At 40.5% G+C, this 20,635-nt stretch overlaps 1 protein-coding gene across 1 annotated transcript in view; it reads right to left on the reverse strand.

Moving 5' to 3' along the window:
* The window catches only part of ASCC3 (activating signal cointegrator 1 complex subunit 3), a 1,409,126-nt gene that overhangs the window by 222,855 nt on the left and 1,165,636 nt on the right, over window positions 1-20,635 (reverse strand). The window contains exons 34-35 of the mRNA XM_053710577.1: window positions 8,863-8,995; window positions 1,877-2,002 (exon numbers count right to left, since the gene is read on the reverse strand). Of these exons, the coding sequence (XP_053566552.1) occupies window positions 1,877-2,002; window positions 8,863-8,995 (259 nt within the window). The remainder of the gene's footprint in view (window positions 1-1,876; window positions 2,003-8,862; window positions 8,996-20,635) is intronic.

Genomic DNA, 20,635 nt, shown 5'->3' on the forward strand with positions numbered 1-20,635 from the left:
CATTAGCATCTAGACATAAATTGCAGGTAACAGCTTGCAAGTCCTGTTGGTCCATTTTACACACAAAAGAAAACTGAAATGTTTTTTAAATAACGCTACTGTCTCTTTACCCAGAACAAAAATAAAAAGTCCTGAGTCCTTTCAAGTACCTCTGCACACTATCAACTGAGGTGCTAAATGAACCCCCTACCAACTGGAGGATATACAGAGACTAAATTGCGCACACAAAACGAACCGGACCTCACGCTGAAGCTCCACCAAGAAACTGCAGCACCGGAGCAGTCACGGAATGAATCTGTCACTTCCGTAGACTAAGCACACAGAGAGGAAGAGCGCGCAAACTTCGCACCAAACAAAACTCCACCCTTCGTGGGCGTCTACACAACCTCCCGGCCGGCATAACATGCTAACAAACTGCCGCCGGGAGAAACTTTAGGAAACTACCTGCCTCCAAATAAACGGCAAAACTCTGTTTATTAGCAAATATAAAAAAACGTTTTAACCATAAAATGTGGAAAACATACATAAGAGCCCAAAACAACAGTCACAAACTGCTATCTAAACTCCTCACAGTGCCCCACGATACTGCCATGAGTAATAAAACCTCAACACCTTCAGGAATATTAACCCCCTAAGTGCAAGACTTCTCAAAATAAAAACAGTACTTACCTCAATAATAATCTGTCCGGCAGCAGGACACCTCACAAAGTATAAAAGGTAACACTCCTTACATGGACCTGTGGAAAGACAAACAAAAGACTGAACAAACGTACTAAGACTTTTCAAAAGAAGAGCAGCATAAACTATATGGGAGGCGCAGAGGGGATTATACCCCCAAATTCCCAAATGCTCAAAAGCCACCATTGCTCTACTAAAGAGACTGACATGGACTACGGCTACAACCTAAAAAAACCAAAGCAAACCTGCTTTGCTTAAAAATAAACTCTTTATAGACGAATCAGACACCTAACTTTACCACCTCCTTGCACTACAAGCAAAGAGAATGACTGGGGGTTGTGGGTAAGGGGAGTAGTATTTAACAGCTTTGGCTGTGGTGCTCTTTGCCTCCTCCTGCAGGCCAGGAGTGATATTCCCAATAGTAATTGTGATGATCCGTGGACTCACCATGTCTTTAGAAAGAAATATGATTTACAATAGCGCTTAAATTTAAGTAACCAAAAAAAGCTTGAAATCAGCATAGCACAGGGGCTTGAAAAAGGCTTAGCAGCAAAGGGGGTAAATTCCAGTAATAAACTCTGCAAACTGGTAGTGAAATGTCATAGATTTCATTGGATATATGTGCTTTTACTACCAGTTCAAAAGTTTAATGTAAACTTGCCCATAGATTACAAATATAATACAATTTAAAACTAAACAAACTAGGCAAGTATGAATAAAATATATGTCAATGATTCTTTAACCTTAAACTAGACAATAAAAAAGTGCTCCTGAGTTTATGTCTGTGCTTTTCAATAAAAGCAAGAGAATGAAGAAAATGTTTTAATAGAAGTAAATTATAAAGTTGTTTAAAGTTGTATGTTCTATCTGAATCATGAAAGAAAACATTTGGATTTCATGTCCCTTTAACTTGAGGCTGTTAAATTGCTCATTTTACTGTCCTATAAAGGTTGGCTGCATGAAAGAGTGATCATTATAATGGGCAACAATTTAATGATAATTATAACAAGCCACTTTTTAAAACGTGTGACATTTTGAAAAGTTTTAGTTGTAAGTGAATTCTGCCATTTTAAATTTATGTTATTTGGCTTTAGTCCCCTGACTGAACAACAAAATGCAAAAAAAATAAAAATAAATAAATTACATGGAAAACAAGATATTTAGTATAATACATTAAAGTGCTTAAAAATAATCTTACCTTGGGTTCATCATGAGACGACGGAAAAAATAGGTCCATGTTATGTAGTCCATAGCATCTTGCTTTGATGTTATGGTTCCAGCTGCAATCTCAGCATTTAAATGGTCAGAAAGCACCTCCAATAAGCTACAAAAAAGGAAAAGTTATCATTTTAAAATTAATTTTATGTGCAAAGTTTTAAAAAGTATACTATAGAGAGATGTACAAACTGTCAAATGTACAGGCCTCTTTTGCCTAACCAAACTCCTCTGGCTGTATTTTATTAAAGGTTTTACTTTACCAAACTGTAACAGGTTTGTATTCAAACCCTAAAGGCCCACCCCCTAGGACTGCATGGACAGTTAAGCATATGCATTTATCACTATACTATACAACTCATTTACCACTACTCATTTCTGAAACAGTGTCTAGCCATGTGACCCAGCTATGCAACTGTAAACGGCAAGGATCCAATGTATATCTTTGGATACTCTTTAAGTATATCTATCTTGACATACATTAAATTTAACATGAAATAAACATTAGCACACTGCATATTACTATTCCTGAGTTAATGAGGAAGTGGAAGTCAGAAAAACGTTGAATCTAAACCCAGATTTATGAATTTGTTACAAATATGCACTATGGGTTCAAAACAAAAACAGAATTTATGTTTACCTGATAAATTACTTTCTCCAACGGTGTGTCCGGTCCACGGCGTCATCCTTACTTGTGGGATATTCTCTTCCCCAACAGGAAATGGCAAAGAGCCAGCAAAGCTGGTCACATGATCCCTCCTAGGCTCCGCCTACCCCAGTCATTCGACCGACGTTAAGGAGGAATATTTGCATAGGAGAAACCATATGATACCGTGGTGACTGTAGTTAAAGAGAAAAAAATTTTTTATCAGACCTGATTAAAAAACCAGGGCGGGCCGTGGACCGGACACACCGTTGGAGAAAGTAATTTATCAGGTAAACATAAATTCTGTTTTCTCCAACATAGGTGTGTCCGGTCCACGGCGTCATCCTTACTTGTGGGAACCAATACCAAAGCTTTAGGACACGGATGAAGGGAGGGAGCAAATCAGGTCACCTAAATGGAAGGCACCACGGCTTGCAAAACCTTTCTCCCAAAAATAGCCTCAGAAGAAGCAAAAGTATCAAACTTGTAAAATTTGGTAAAAGTGTGCAGTGAAGACCAAGTCGCTGCCCTACATATCTGATCAACAGAAGCCTCGTTCTTGAAGGCCCATGTGGAAGCCACAGCCCTAGTGGAAGGAGCTGTGATCCTTTCAGGAGGCTGCCGTCCGGCAGTCTCGTAAGCCAATCTGATGATGCTTTTAATCCAAAAAGAGAGAGAGGTAGAAGTTGCTTTTTGACCTCTCCTTTTACCAGAATAAACAACAAACAAGGAAGATGTTTGTCTAAAATCCTTTGTAGCATCTAAATAGAATTTTAGAGCGCGAACAACATCCAAATTGTGCAACAAACGTTCCTTCTTCGAAACTGGTTTCGGACACAGAGAAGGCACGACTATCTCCTGGTTAATGTTTTTGTTAGAAACAACTTTTGGAAGAAAACCAGGTTAGTACGTAAAACCACCTTATCTGCATGGAACACCAGATAAGGAGGAGAACACTGCAGAGCAGATAATTCTGAAACTCTTCCGGCAGAAGAAATTGCAACCAAAAACAAAACTTTCCAAGATAATAACTTAATATCAACGGAATGTAAGGGTTCAAACGGAACCCCCTGAAGAACTGAAAGAACTAAGTTGAGACTCCAAGGAGGAGTCAAAGGTTTGTAAACAGGCTTGATTCTAACCAGAGCCTGAACAAAGGCTTGAACATCTGGCACAGCTGCCAGCTTTTTGTGAAGTAACACAGACAAGGCAGAAATCTGTCCCATCAAGGAACTTGCAGATAATCCTTTTTCCAATCCTTCTCGAAGGAAGGATAGACTCTTAGGAATCTTAACCTTGTCCCAAGGGAATCCTTTAGATTCACACCAACAGATATATTTTTTCAAAATTTTGTGGTAAATTTTTCTAGTTACAGGCTTTCTGGCCTGAACAAGAGTATCAATAACAGAATCTGAGAACCCTCGCTTTGATAAGATCAAGCGTTCAATCTCCAAGCAGTCAGCTGGAGTGGGACCAGATTCGGATGTTCGAACGGACCTTGAACAAGAAGGTCTCGTCTCAAAGGTAGCTTCCATGGTGGAGCCGATGACATATTCACCAGATCTGCATACCAAGTCCTGCGTGGCCACGCAGGAGCTATCAAGATCACCGACGCCCTCTCCTGATTGATCCTGGCTACCAGCCTGGGGATGAGAGGAAACGGCGGGAATACATAGGCTAGTTTGAAGGTCCAAGGTGCTACTAGTGCATCTACTAGAGTCGCCTTGGGATTCCTGGATCTGGACCCGTAGCAAGGAACCTTGAAGTTCTGACGAGAGGCCATCAGATCCATGTCTGGAATGCCCCACAGTTGAGTGATTTGGGCAAAGATTTCCGGATGGAGTTCCCACTCCCCCGGATGCAATGTCTGACGACTCAGAAAATCCGCTTCCCAATTTTCCACTCCTGGGATGTGGAATGCAGACAGGTGGCAGGAGCGAGTCTCCGCCCATTGAATGATTCTGGTCACTTCTTCCATCGCCAGGGAACTCCTTGTTCCCCCCTGATGGTTGATGTACGCAACAGTCGTCATGTTGTCTGATTGAAACCGTATGAACTTGGCCCTCGCTAGCTGAGGCCAAGCCTTGAGAGCATTGAATATCGCTCTCAGTTCCAGAATATTTATCGGTAGAAGAGATTCTTCCCGAGACCAAAGACCCTGAGCTTTCAGGGATCCCCAGACCGCGCCCCAGCCCATCAGACTGGCGTCGGTCGTGACAATGACCCACTCTGGTCTGCGGGAGGTCACCCCTTGTGACAGGTTGTCCAGGGACAGCCACCAACGGAGTGAGTCTCTGGTCCTCTGATTTACTTGTATCTTCGGAGACAAGTCTGTATAGTCCCCATTCCACTGACTGAGCATACACAGTTGTAATGGTCTTAGATGAATGCGCGCAAAAGGAACTATGTCCATTGCCGCTACCATCAAACCTATCACTTCCATGCACTGCGCTATGGAAGGAAGAGGAACGGAATGAAGTATCCGACAAGAGTTTAGAAGGTTTGTTTTTCTGGTCTCTGTCAGAAAAATCCTCATTTCTAAGGAGTCTATTATTGTTCCCAAGAAGGGAACTCTTGTCGACGGAGATAGAGAACTCTTTTCCACGTTCACTTTCCATCCGTGAGATCTGAGAAAGGCCAGGACTATGTCCGTGTGAGCCTTTGCTTGAGGAAGGGACGACGCTTGAATCAGAATGTCGTCCAAGTAAGGTACTACAGCAATGCCCCTTGGTCTTAGCACCGCCAGAAGGGACCCTAGTACCTTTGAGAAAATCCTTGGAGCAGTGGCTAATCCGAAAGGAAGCGCCACGAACTGGTAATGCTTGTCCAGGAATGCGAACCTTAGGAACCGATGATGTTCCTTGTGGACAGGAATATGTAGATACGCATCCTTTAAATCCACCGTGGTCAAGAATTGACCTTCCTGGATGGAAAGATTGTTCGAATGGTTTCCATTTTGGACGATGGAACCTTGAGAAACTTGTTTAGGATCTTGAGATCTAAGATTGGTCTGAACGTTCCCTCTTTATTTGGGAACTACGAACAGATTGGAGTAGAACCCCATCCCTCGTTCCCTTAATGGAACAGGATGAATCACTTCCAGAAGATAACCTTGGGAGACTATTTCTAGCGCCCAAGGATCCAGAACATCTCTTGCCCAAGCCTGAGTGAAGAGAGAGAGTCTGCCCCCCACCAAATCCGGTCCCGGATCGGGGGCCCGCATCTCATGCTGTCTTGGGAGCAGTGGCAGGTTTCTTGGCCTGCTTTCCTTTGTTCCAGCCTTGCATAGGTCTCCAGGCTGGATTGGCTTGAGAAGTATTACCCTCCTGCTTAGAGGACGTAGCACTTGGGGCTGGTCCGTTTCTGCGAAAGGGACGAAAATTAGGTTTATTTTTGGCCTTGAAAGACCTATCCTGAGGAAGGGCGTGGCCCTTGCCCCCAGTGATATCAGAGATAATCTCTTTCAAGTCAGGGCCAAACAGTGTTGTCCCCTTGAAAGGAATGTCAAGCAATTTGTTCTTGGAAGACGCATCCGCTGACCAAGATTTTAACCAAAGCGCTCTGCGCGCCACAATAGCAAACCCAGAATTTTTCGCCGCTAACCTAGCCAATTGCAAGGTGGCGTCTAGGGTGAAAGAATTAGCCAATTTAAGAGCACGAATTCTGTCCATAATCTCCTCATAAGAAGAAGAATTACTAATAATCGCCTTTTCTAGCTCATCGAACCAGAAACACGCGGCTGTAGTGACAGGGACAATGCATGCAATTGGTTGTAGAAGGTAACCTTGCTGAACAAACATCTTTTTTAGCAAACCTTCTAATTTTTTATCCATAGGATCTTGGAAAGCACAACTATCTTCTATGGGTATAGTGGCGCGCTTGTTTAGAGTAGAAACCGCCCCCTCGACCTTGGGGACTGTCTGCCATAAGTCCTTTCTGGGGTCGACTATAGGAAACAATTTTTTAAATATGGGGGGAGGTACGAAAGGTATACCGGGCCTGTCCCATTCTTTATTAACAATGTACGCCACCCGCTTGGATATAGGAAAAGCTTCGGGGGGCCCCGGGGCCTCTAGGAACTTGTCCATTTTACATAGTGTTTCTGGAATGACCAGATAATCACAATCATCCAAATTGGATAACACCTCCTTAAGCAGAGCGCGGAGATGTTCCAACTTAAATTTAAAAGTAATCACATCAGGTTCAGCTTGTTGAGAAATTTTTCCTGAATCTGAAATTTCTCCCTCAGACAAAACCTCCCTGGCCCCCTCAGACTGGTGTAGGGGCCCTTCAGAAACAATATCATCAGCGTCCTCATGCTCTTCAGTATTTTCTAAAACAGAGCAGTCGCGCTTTCGCTGATAAGTGGGCATATTGGCTAAAATGATTTTGATAGAATTATCCATTACAGCCGTTAATTGTTGCATAGTAAGGAGTATTGGCGCGCTAGATGTACTAGGGGCCTCCTGTATGGGCAAGACTGGTGTAGACGAAGGAGGGGATGATGCAGTACCATGCTTACTCCCCTCACTTGAGGAATCATCTTGGGCATCATTTTTACTAAATTTTTTATGACATAAATCACATCTATTTAAATGAGAAGGAACCTTGGCTTCCCCACAGTCAGAACACAATCTATCTGGTAGTTCAGACATGTTAAACAGGCATAAACTTGATAACAAAGCACAAAAAACGTTTTAAAATAAAACCGTTACTGTCACTTTAAATTTTAAACTGAACACACTTTATTACTGCAATTGCGAAAAAGTATGAAGGAATTGTTCAAAATTCACCAAAATTTCACCACAGTGTCTTAAAGCCTTAAAAGTATTGCACACCAAATTTGGAAGCTTTAACCCTTAAAATAACGGAACCGGAGCCGTTTTTATATTTAACCCCTTTACAGTCCCTGGAATCTGCTTTGCTGAGACCCAACCAAGCCCAAAGGGGAATACGATACCAAATGATGCCTTCAGAAAGACTTTTCTATGTATCAGAGCTCCACACACATGCAGCTGCATGCCATGCTGTTCTCAAAAACAAGTGCGCCATACCGGCGCGAAAATGAGGCTCTGACTATGATTAGGGAAAGCCCCTATAGAATAAAGTGTCTAAAACAGTGCCTGCCGATATTATTTTACAAAAAATACCCAGATTAAATGATTCCTCAAGGCTAAATATATGTAAATATGATCGATTTAGCCCAGAAAATGTCTACAGTCTTAATAAACCCTTGTGAAGCCCTTATTTACTGTCTGAATAAAAATGGCTTACCGGATCCCATAGGGAAAATGACAGCTTCCAGCATTACATCGTCTTGTTAGAATGTGTCATACCTCAAGCAGCAAAAGACTGCTCACTGTTCCCCCAACTGAAGTTAATTCCTCTCAACAGTCCTGTGTGGAACAGCCATGGATTTTAGTAACGGTTGCTAAAATCATTTTCCTCATACAAACAGAAATCTTCATCTCTTTTCTGTTTCAGAGTAAATAGTACATACCAGCACTATTTTAAAATAACAAACTCTTGATTGAATAATAAAAACTACAGTTAAACACTAAAAAACTCTAAGCCATCTCCGTGGAGATGTTGCCTGTACAACGGCAAAGAGAATGACTGGGGTAGGCGGAGCCTAGGAGGGATCATGTGACCAGCTTTGCTGGCTCTTTGCCATTTCCTGTTGGGGAAGAGAATATCCCACAAGTAAGGATGACGCCGTGGACCGGACACACCTATGTTGGAGAAATAAAACAAGAAGAGGAAAGGTCTTTCTTTAGACTCTGTAATTTCGCTTATAGTTGTTATAAAAGCCTGATTATGGATATGACTAGGCCTGTCAGTGGGGTGGTCTGATTAGCCAAGCAAGCACCCAAAAACTATGTATCATTTAGAATGCAAAATAAATGAGTTTACTGTAGAAAATAAAATTTGCTATGCTCAATCAGTATAATTGAAATCATAAATGAAAATACTGATCAAAATATCATCAGTCTAGGTATGTGTAGATTTAGGATGTTTATTTATTATTGATATATTGTTTATCTCAGCAGCCCAAGAACTTTTAGAAAATAGCAGTTTTTTTTTTTTTTAGTAATATTCAACTCTGACAAATAGCCTCCATTAATTATGTAGGTGAATGTACCCACTTACTGTACATGTACAATAATTAGGTAATGTCTGGTTTACCTGCCTACTTACAGGAAATTCAACTCTAAAACCTGCCCACTCCTTCTTATTAATAAATTATAGCGATAATGCTATGATGCTGGATTACGGTCTAATAATATGCAAATGCTTAGTATATTTATCTAAAATGTACTTACTTAGATTCTACTGGGAAAGGCTCATAGAGAAACTTCTTGTAGAAATCTTTCTTTATATCATGAACTAAGATTACCGCTTTTCCTTGGTCATCAAACTGGGGCCTGCCAGCACGCCCCATCATCTGAAGCACATCTATGAGAAAAATAGAGATTCAAATATTTCAATAAAACAGTATATAAAATAGTCATAATGAAAAAACAATCCAATAATACTGTACATGTGTGTGCCACAGAGTACAAAAAACATAATTTATGCTTACCAGATAAATTCCTTTCCTTTCGGATAGGGAGAGTCCACGGCTTTATTCCTTACTGTTGGGAAATACAACACCTGGCCACCAGGAGGAGGCAAAGACACCACAGCCAAAGGCTTAAAAATCCCTCCCACTTCCTCATTACCCCAGCCATTCTGCAGAGGGAACAGGAAAAGTAGGAGAAACATTAGGGTATAAATGGTGGCAGAAGAATAAAATAAATAATAGGGGACCGCCCATAGACAAGAAAAAAACGGGAGGGGGCCGTGGACTCTCTATCCGGAAGGAAAGGAATTTATCTGGTAAGCATAAATTATGTTTTCCTTCCTAAGATAGGGAGAGTCCACTGCTTCATTCCTTACTGTTGGGAAAACTATACCCAAGCACCAGAGGACACTCAATGAATAATGGGAGGGAACAAAAAGGAAGAGGCGGACCCTATTCTGAGGGCATCACAGCCTGCAAAACTTTTCTCCCGAAGGCTGCTTCAGCCGAAGCAAAAAACATCAAACTTGTAAAATTTTGAAAAAGTATGTAAGGAGGACCACGTAGCTGCCTTACAAATCTGATCCATAGAGGCCTCGTTCTTAAAGGCCCAAGAGGAAGCCATTGCTCTAGAGGAATGAGCCGTTATCCTCTCAGGAGGACGATGTCCCGCTGTCTCGTAAGCTAAGCGGATGACACTCCTTAACCAAAAATATAGGGAAGTCTATGTAGCCTTCTACCCCTTACGCTTCCCTGAATAGACAACAAACAAAGAGGAAGATTGTCTAAACTCCTTAGTAGCCTGAAGATAGAACTTCAAGGCGCAAACCACATCCAAATTGTGAAGTAAATGTTCCTTCGATGAAGGATTGATGTTGCGATCTGACACAACCTTAGGAAGAAAACATAATTTAGTACATAAAACTGCCATATCTGCAAGACAATTCAGATAAGGGGGCTCACGTTGCAAAGCAGAGATCTCAGAAACTCTGCATGCAGAGGCAAAAGCCAATAAAAAGAGAACCTTCCAAGATAACAATTTAATATCAACAGAATGCAGAGGCTCAAACAGAACCTGTTGCAAAACCCGAAGAACAAGATTTAGGCTCCAAGGATGAGCCCCAGATCTAAACACAGGTCTGATCCTAATCAGAGCCTTAACAAAGGATTGCACGTCTGGAAGCTCAGCCAGTGTCTTGTGCAATAAAACTGACAGGGACGAAATCTGTCCCCTCAGGGAACTAGCAGAAAGGCCCTTCTCCAGCCCATCCTGGAGAAAAGATAAGATCCTGGCAACCTTAACTCTGTGCCAGGATAAACCACGCTCTTCACACCAGAATAAGTAGATCCTTCACACCTTTTGGCAGATACGCAGAGTCTTTTAAATTTGCTTACTACCACATGTGTAAATATTTTCTACTTGATGAAACGGCCAGGAGCTTGTGGCCGAGAAAAGCGTCTAAAGCTCAAACAATAAATACTTTTAAATCCTTTTATACCACAGCCTGACCTTTTGCGGCTTTTTTATTTACATGCCAAGTTATTCTGTCACAGACAGATATGTTTCATTGGGAACTGTCCATCTCAAACACCGACCCGGGTGTCGGTTGGTTCATACGCAGGGGAGATTTGCCTGTCTTCTTCCATACAGCACGGCTCCAGAGAATTCTGCCTTAGACTGCGGAGGAGAGCCCACAGCTGCATCGGTGAGAACCTGGATTTCTACTATACAGCATACTGACTGCTGAAAAAACGTCAGCCTGCACATTTGCACCTCTTTCTTTAAGGGTGCCAATGCTCTTGTGAGTATATCTACATTTGACGTTCTCTGATGTGATTGCACACCCCTCCTATTTTTGAAATTTATTTGCACTATGAGGCTCTGTCTTTTTTTGTTCCATTCTTAGATACGCAGAGTAACTGGTTTACGTGCTTGAATAAGAGTATCAATGACACTCTCAGAAAAACCTCTCTTGGCCAAGACTAAGCGTTCAATCTCAATGCAGTCAGCCTCAGAGAATCTAGATTTTGATGAACAAATGGATCTTGTATCAGCAGATCTCTGTGACAAGGTAACTTCCACGGAGGGGATGAGGTCATCCCCACTAGATCCACAAACCACGTCCTTCACGGCCACGATGGAACAATTAGGATTACTGATACCCGCTCCTGCTTGATGCGGCCACCACTCGAGGAAGAAGCGGCAATGGAGGAAAAAGATATATGAGTTTGAACCTCCAGGGCTCCACCTGGAGCAATTTTTCTTGATTTTGCAAAGGCCTTTGACACAGTAGACCACAACATACTACTGCTCAAAAAACTCAGGTATTGGTGATCGTCCGCTAACCTGGTTTCGATCATATGTATCGGACCCATCACAGTATGTCTCCATTTCTGACAGCAACTCCTTCCCTCTCCCAGTCATGTGTGGTGTTCCCCAATGTTCCATTCTCTGCCCCCTACTATTCACATTATTTATAAATGATCTGCCAAATGTCTGCAAATCCTCAACTGTACACATGTACGCAGACGATACCGTAATCTATGCAAGCAAATCCGATCTGCCACAGCTTGAGGCAGTGCTCCAAGACCAGTTTACAGAGGTAGAAAAGTGGATCTCAAAAAACAAACTCTTCCTAAACACTGACAAAACTGTCACAATGATCTTTGGAACAGTACCTAAACTACACAAACTACAAAATTCCCATCTACGCATCAACACAAAATCAAATTGCACGCAGACCGCAGTCCACTCTTTCAAATACTTGGGTATGTTGTTAGACCCCAATCTATCTTTTGGCCTCCACATAGAAAAACTTTCATCTAAACTCTATCCAAAACTAGGTGCCCTATACAGAAACAAATCATGCCTCAGCCCTACAGTAAAGAAAAAGATTGTGCAGCAAATGCTGAAGCCAATTATGGATTATGGGGATGTAGTATATGCACCTGCACTGCAAACTTACCTCAATAAACTTAATACATTGTATAACTCGTTCTGCCGCTTTGTGCTACAATGTAACTACAGGACCCACCATTGTGACATGCTAAAAGAACTAAACTGGCTGTCGCTAGAATCCAGACGCACCCTCCATCTTTCCAGCCTTGTGTTTAAGAGCTTTTCTGGTAAGCTCCCACCCTACCTGAGCAGAATGCTCGCCCCAGCTGTTCCCACCTTCCATAACCTCCGATCCAGTACCAGCACATTATTTAGTCTGCCTGAATACAAAAAAAAACAAAACTCAATACTCTTTTTTCCTACAAAGCACCATAATTATGGAACGACCTCCCACACACTTTCAAACCTTCCCCAAGCCTAAAATCCTTCCTCTGCATATCTCAAAACAGAATGCACCTGTCATGGTTGATTTTATATTTCCTACCTGTTCTATGTTAAATTTTGCATATATTATGTATTCATAATGGTTTTGTATTTTATTGTACCCTATTGTATCAATGCAATGTTTTGCGGACCCAGTACATACTTGAAAACAAGAGAAATCTCAATGTATCCTTCCTGGTAAAATATTTTATAAATAAATAGTGCATCTATCAGATCCGCTTGTGGATCCCTCAACCTCGCCCTGTACCTGGGTAGCTTGGTATTAAGACGGGACACCATGAGATCTATTTCCGGCGTCCCCCACTTGCTGCATATCTCTGCAAACACCTAGGGATGGAGAGACCATTACCCTTGATAGAAGGATTGCCTGCTGAGAAAATCCGCCTCCCAGTTGTCCACACCCGGAATGTGGATCGCTGACTGTGTGGACCTCCGCCCACTCCAGAATCTGAGATACTTCCCTAATCTCCAAGAAATTTCTCATTCCCACCTGATGGTTGATGCAAGCCACAGAGGTTATATTGTCTTATTGGAATCTGATAAACTGGGATGAGCCCAGAAGTGGCCAAGCCTTCAAGGCATTGAAGATTGCCCGTAGTTCTAAAATATTGATCGGGAGGGAGAACTCATCCTGAGTCCACAACCCCTGTGCCTTCCTGGTACCCCAAACAGCTCCACATCCGGATAGGCTTGTGTCCGTAGTCACAATCTCCCAGGATGGTCTTAAGAAGCATGTCCGTCGAGACAGATGATCTGGACAGAGCCACCAAGAGAGTGATTCTCTCAACCGGCTGTCTACTACAATCTGTTAAGACAGATCTGAATGATCACCATTCCACTGCCTCAGCATGCACAGTTGTAAAGGTCTGAGACGGAACCTGGCAAAAGGAATGATGTCCATGCAGGACACCATGAGACCAATCACCTCCATACACTGAGCCACAGAGGGACTCAAGGAGGTCCGGAGGGCAAGATATGCCAAAGTTAGCTTGCAACATCTCTGGTCTGTTAGAAATATCCTCATGGATATGGAGTCTATTATAGTACCCAGGAATTCCATCCTGGTACTTGGGATAAGAGAAGTCTTTTCCAAGTTTATCTTTCATCCATATGATCGAAGAAGACTGAGAAGGGACTCTGAGAATTATACCGCAAGAGGAAAGGATGGGGCTTGCACCAGAATATTGTCCAAGTACGGGCTACTGCAATACCCTGAGTTCTGGCAACGGCAAGAAGAGCCCCTAGAACCTTTGTAAAGATTCTTGGAGCAGTAGCTAGGCCAAATGGAAGGGCAATCAACTCGAAGTGCTGGCCCAGGAATGCAAACCTCAGGAAATTAAAGTGTTCCCTGTGGATTGGAACATGAAGAGCCCGGCGGACTAGGACCACAAAGCCAGAGACCTTGGTATTTAGGCGAATAATTTGCATATTTCCATCACAGATAAAAGAAATAGCAATTCTCCGAGCTTTAATTCTGTCTTGAATATCCTCGAGGGGAGACTCCACCTCAATGATTTCCGATAAAGAGTCGCATCAGTAGGTAGTCACTCCAGCAACTGCAGTCGCCGGTTGAAACAAAAATCCTGTATGTTGAAACATCTTTCTCAGAAAGGTTTCCATTTTCTTATCCATCACCTCTCTGAACAAAGAACTATCCTCAAGAGGTATAGTAGTTTGTTTAGCAAGTGTAGAGATAGCACCATCCACCTTAGGAATGGAGCCCCACAAATCCAGTTGAGAGTCCAGGACCGGAACAACTTTTAAAAGTTGACGAGGGGGAAAAGGAAGAACCAATACTTTCCCATTCGTTCTTAATAATGTTTGCCATCTAAACTGGCACAGGAAAAGTCAAAGGAACTTTCCTGTCTTCGTAAACTCTGTCTATTTAGGTATTATAAGATCTTCCAGCAGCTCGACCTCTAACGTAGACAGAACCTCCTTTAAAAATAAAACGCAAGTGCTCAATTTTAAATCTAAAGGACGGTCCCTCCGCAACAGGAGGCTTAGGCGCTAAGGACTCTGAGCCAAAAAGTTCACCCTCTGAAGCTACAGAGGTTAACTCATCTTCGGATAACTGGGACATAGTAGCTAAATCAGATAAATATTTAGATGACTGGTTAGTAGAGCTATGTTTAACCTTTCTCTTGCGTTTGTTAGAGCGAGGTAATGCACTGAGGGCCGCAGACACCGCGGTTTGTAAATGCAGGGCAAAATCTGCAGGAAGAAGGCCCCCTACAGATGGAGGATTAGATGTGCTATGGGGAACTGCATGTGTAGTGGATAATGTAGCAAGGGTAGTAATCTCACGGAACGCCGAGTCCTGAGAGGTAGACGGCTTAGAGGGACTAAGAGCCTTAGCAGGCTTGTCTCCTTTCTTAGAATTTCTAACGGTGTTCAGGGATGTGGAACATAATTGAGTGGGCGGGAAAACAACGGCCTCCTCAAAATATAAACAGGTATGATTTAGTACAGAAGGAGTACCTTCTAACATGTCAGAGTCCTCCATAGCTAAGGTTATACCCACAGAATGACACAAATAAAAACATTTTTTATTATAGAAAACTGCACCTTTATAATTCCAATGGCTGGGGCACTCACCACCTCCTAGACCCAGACAGTTAACAGAGGAAACGCTGTCCTCAGGTTCAAGACTCAGCGGGAATGGAGGAAATGAATATAGATCACACCCAGTCACATGGAGTGCAAGACTGTACTTCCCCTGTTATTACAAGTACAGAAAGTAATAGGAACTGTGCAACACTTTCAAAAACAAAAGTGAAACTTAAAAGTGAAACCTGTTTGTTCCAGCTAAAAACACACAAAGCAGCATGTAAATAATTAATACACTGATCAATTAACCCCAACTGTTCAATAAACCCCCTTCAGAGGATATTAACCCTGGATCCTATCAAGGTATAAAGGAGCCACACTGTGACCGTTATAGCGTATTATGTGTAAAAATTGAAACAATCTTACCTCCAGGATCCATGCTGTAGCAGCGCTCCTGACATGGATTTGAGTGAGAGAAAGCAGGCAGTGAAACTCGTCAACACTAATTGCTTAGGAGCTGTAAACAGTAGTCTGGATGGTTTCGCAGAAAAACTCACTGAGAGGTTGACATGACTACTTAAAACTCCAGTCCTATCTCGCAGATACCCTTTTTCAGGACTCTCCGAATCTTCTGGCACCTCCTAACGTGACGAAAGGCAAAGAATGACTGGGGTAATGAGGAAGTGGGAGGGATATTTAAGCCTTTGGCTGGGGTGTCTTTGCCTCCTCTTGGTGGCCAGGTGTTGTATTTCAAGGAATGAAGCCGTGGACTCTCCCTATCTTAGGAAGGAAAATAATAATCATCCTTGTGCAAAGTTCAGGACATAATTCAGAGAATTATACAATTCTGTCAGAAACAGACAGTTACTGTCTTCAAACCAAACATGTTTTTCAATTTATATAAATAAATATAATGTAGCCAAAACATAAAAAAAATCATATTAATCTTAAAACATTGAAGAATATTTTAGTCTATCCAAAATCAACACCTTCTAAATCCACGAACAGGGTAGCAATAGGTGTGATATCTAGGAGCTGAGGTATGAGGGAAATGGACAAAATTATGAATGGATAGTAAAAAAATAATCACATAAATCATTTAGTGAAAAGAAAATATATATTGTAATTGTCTACAATAATAAAAAAAATGAAGTGATCAGGTTTTTTTTAAAAAAGGATGGCAAATTGACACAGAAATTATGTAAATTACTTTAGTGAAATTTTTTTTTTTAAATGTATATAAAAATAATTTTCCCTTCCAATTCACCCCCCATTGTACTTCCCTCATCTCCCACTACAAATCAAGCACAAAATCAATAAAGCATTATTTATATTATGCAGACCCATGTTCTTTTTAAATAAATTATCCTAATCTTTCATACTAATACCATAGAAAAATAAAAAAATAGATCAAATTACATATTGATAAGACCATTTCCCTCTTAATTTTACATTTAAAAAGTTATACTTTTTCCATTGAAAATAAATTGTTATATTGCAATGATAATGACATATTTCTAAAAGGTAACTCCTAACAAAGAATAAATCAGCTATACTATAAGAATTATCAACTGTACCTACCTGTGATAAAAACACTTGCTTCATAATTTCACTTACAAAGAGTTTCTGCCTATAATAATTGCTGTGATACCCAACCATTTTCTTTCCATTAATACAGGCCTTACAATATTCATCCATAATATGTGCTGCTCAGATAATCAAATTCCTAAAATTCAAAACATCTAAACATTTTTAGATCCAAAATTCAATCTCAACCCAAAAATGTTTTAATCTTTGAAGAGCACCAGCATTAAAGGGACAGTCAACACTTGCGGTAACATTATGCGATATTGAAAAATAAAAAAACGAAGATCCGCTTGCACTATACCCACGTGTTTGCAATTTCTGACCGAGGATTGGATTCTGATTTGCTGATCATTTGAAGAAGAAGGTAGCTACGTAACGGTGGGGGGAGTTCGGCTGCCATATTTACCTGGTATTAGAGAAGTTATCGACGGTGATTAGTACAAGAAGCAAGTAGGCAAGGCAAAAGGGCTATGCTGCAGGCGGATCTTCATTTTTTATTTTTCAATATCGCATAATGTTACCGCAAGTGTTGACTGTCTCTTTAATGTACAATCTCAGGTTGTGAAAAGTTACATTTTAAACATTTCTATTCTGACTAAAAAGAAAGGCGTACTGTATCTTTTATGCAAGCATTTTATTTGTTCTTCTTTGTTCTTCCAAAGTGGTCACATTACCTTTTGGGACATTTGAAAAAGATGCCAGTTAGGCATCGAAACGTCATGTGTTTCCCAAGATTTTAACTTTTTGTATTATTTAAAGCTAAATTTTACTTACAAATGACCAGTGAGTGCTGCCTTTTTTGCATAGTACATATATATATATATATATATATATATATTACATATATATTTACAGGGAAAACACAGTTCCCATAGATCGCAATGTAAATGTACAGTAGTTTTTATGATGAAAATAAAATTCTAAATTTTTTTCATAAAAAACTAAAAGACCCTTTATTTTGGGAGCACTTTTAGAAAATGAACCAACTAAAAATTCATTTTCTGAGCACCAGCAACTCATGGTAGCAATAACCAGCCACTTGTAATGGCTGGTTATTTATTGTGCGCCTGAAAAAAGGCAAATTTGCCCATTTGCGGGCGTGGGATAAATTAGCGATCTAGCCCTAAATGGGTGGGACAAAATGAAAGCAGGTACCTATTTACCAGCCACTAAGACTGTAGGGCTTTCCTATGAAAAACTATCCAAAAAGAAAACCTCGTTGGTGCGTAATCTACATAACAGAAGCCTAATTTTAAAAAGCCCCAAAGTGGAACAAATCTGGTAGAAAAAAAGGTAAAATAATTAGAATAAAATTTCCTGCTTCCAATAAAGCTACACTTAATGAGAACTTTAACCAGCTTAAGTAACAACTGAAGTCATCTTAAAAAGCACATAAACCCCCAAATTTTTCATTCATGATTCACATAGATCATACAATTTTAATCAGCATTTCAATTTACTTATATTAGCAAAATGTTGTCATTTTCTTTTTATCCTTTGTTGAAAAGCAGGAAGGTAAGTTTAGGAGCATGCACGTGTCTGCAGTACTACATGACAGCAGTTTTGCAACAATGTTATACATTAGCAAGAGAACTAGATAGCAGCCTTATTTCCTATCCTGCAGTGCTCCAGACATGTGCTCGCTACCTATCTATATAACTCTTCAACAAAGAATAACAAAAGAACAAATAAAATCTGATAATAGAAGTAAATAGGAAACTTTGTTAAAATTGTATTCTGTATATGAATCATGAAAGAAAAAATGTGGGTTTCATGTCCCTTTGAGTGCTAAGCACTTTCCCACCTGGTTGCTAAGGCGATTTAAGTTTTTTTTTTAAAAACATTTATTTTTAACTTTTGTATTTTGTTCCCCAGATCCCCAAGACTTACACCATTAGAAAGGTTAGGCGATTACCTTTCCAACAGGGTCTTGGGGGTCTGTAGCTGCTTAGATGCCTGAGATACAGGTGTCTAAGCAGCATGCCCCCTTTCCCTATACTTTGTATTGTAAATTTGTAATAAAGTTGAATGGTGACGTAATCATGTCATTGTGCGTGACATCACTGCGCAAAACGTAAAGCCCCGGGGATGCCTGTCACTATGCAGGCCCGATCGCCAGGGTAGGAGCGGGTGGGAGCCCCCAGATCTCCCTCAAGGTGGGAGAGTGCTAGCGACGGCTCTGAGCCGTCGTTAGCACCAGAGTGGGAAACTCTGCGACGGCTCAGAGCCGTCGTTAGCACTCAAGGGGTTAAATATTAGGCTTACTTTGACTAGATCTAGAACAGAGATCTGAATGGCAGAGACCTTATAAGAAACGTGGAGATTATTTTGTAAAATAGAAAATTCCTGAGAATTCTAAGAAATACCGGTAAAACCATATTAATCCCACCAGGATAAAAGTACTTGCCTGAAGAAATTCCCAACTATCTAGTTCAAAAATTTGATTATGAATCAAGAGTTCAATCTCTGGGCTGCTCATTGGTAAATAACAAAAAGGAAAAACTGAACATTCAGTTTAGGACTGCATAACCAGTTCTGCATGATCAGGCTTGAGGAGCCCAAATTGCTGATTAGCAAACGTGCTTCATGATAGCTATGACTGAGTGGTACAACAGATGAATAAATAAAAATAAAAGCTAGATGAAATACCAAATAGCTGTAGAAAGCTTCAGAAACTAAGATTAAATACCCTTGGTTTTGGCAAAGCATCTGGAATAGAAAGGATTAAACAAAATACCATAAAGGTTGAAAAGTAAACTGGGTCATGGATACACAAACTCGTATAGAACCTTCTGAAGGAGAAACCTTCTCTCAGATCAAACAATAGTAAACTGAAGCAATCCGCCTAACAAAATAATGCAGAAGAGTACAGAACTCAGTTCAAAACAAATTCAACTGACTTCCATTATTGGTAAGGAAACTAGAGGATCCTCTCTGCCACATTTGTGCCCTTGACTGACATGGAAAAAAGGGACAAGTATCTAATTTGAGAAAAAAAAAACAAGTCTGAGAAGAAAGAAGATTGCACAAAGTATGAAGATAATAAACGGTAATCGTAGGTTTCTCTAGGAAACCAACTCCTTGCGCTATCCTCATATCCCACACTGCACCCCAACTCAAGAGACTGGTTTTAGTAGATAATATTGTCCACAAAGACGAATAAAAACACCTCTAGAAAACTGAAATGGAGAATAAACAACTAGAACAAAAATAGTTTTTCAGGAGTCAAAAAAATATTACTAAAAAACAGATTCTAATCCCAGCACTAAGAAAACAGCAAGCCAAATAGATAAAGCTGACATAGAATGTGCAAAGGGACATCATATGGTGAAACAATACACCCAAACATCTATACATAGAACAAATAATGGAAGAAAGAACAAGCTGTTTGAGCTAGGATCTGCCTTGATCCATAAGAGAAAGTCTACAAACACTCTCAGAAATAAAAATCATTAACGAAGACAAATAATTTTCTGAAAATTCTTCTATCATTCATGCAAAGAACAGCAGAAAACTGTTGTAAAAAATATAGCTAAAGGGAAAACATGGAGTCTGAACCAAAATAAGTTCAATAATATACAAAGGAGATCCCAGAACTTGTGCAAAAAAGTTTGGATGCTATAGTAAGTTCCAAAGGAAGAACCACAATCAGACATAAATTGTCTAAAATGATGAAAATAGGAAATAGTCCTTGAGATAGAAATTTCAAAGAAAGTATCCTTCAAATCTATTGTGAGCATAAATTAACCCAGATTAACTAGGATATAAAGGACTCAATAGAATTAATCTTGAAAGTAGCAACCAGAAAATGTTTTGAGATCCAAAATAGGTCATAAAGTTCCCTGTTTCGTAGGAACAATAAAAAATAGGATTAAAATCCATGATCTTATTCCAAAAACTGGAACTGGCACTATCACCTCTTGAAGTCTTTGAGAAAGAAAAAACCACCACATACCAGAATAGACTCTGGATTCAAGGTTCAAGTTATTTGTAAGATGAAGAAGGCTTCAAAATTGTTAAGCCTGAATCCAAATAATACTAGTCTTCTAAAAGA

Source organism: Bombina bombina, chromosome 4, assembly GCF_027579735.1.
Source record: "Bombina bombina isolate aBomBom1 chromosome 4, aBomBom1.pri, whole genome shotgun sequence".
NCBI classification, from domain to species: Eukaryota; Metazoa; Chordata; class Amphibia; order Anura; family Bombinatoridae; genus Bombina; species Bombina bombina.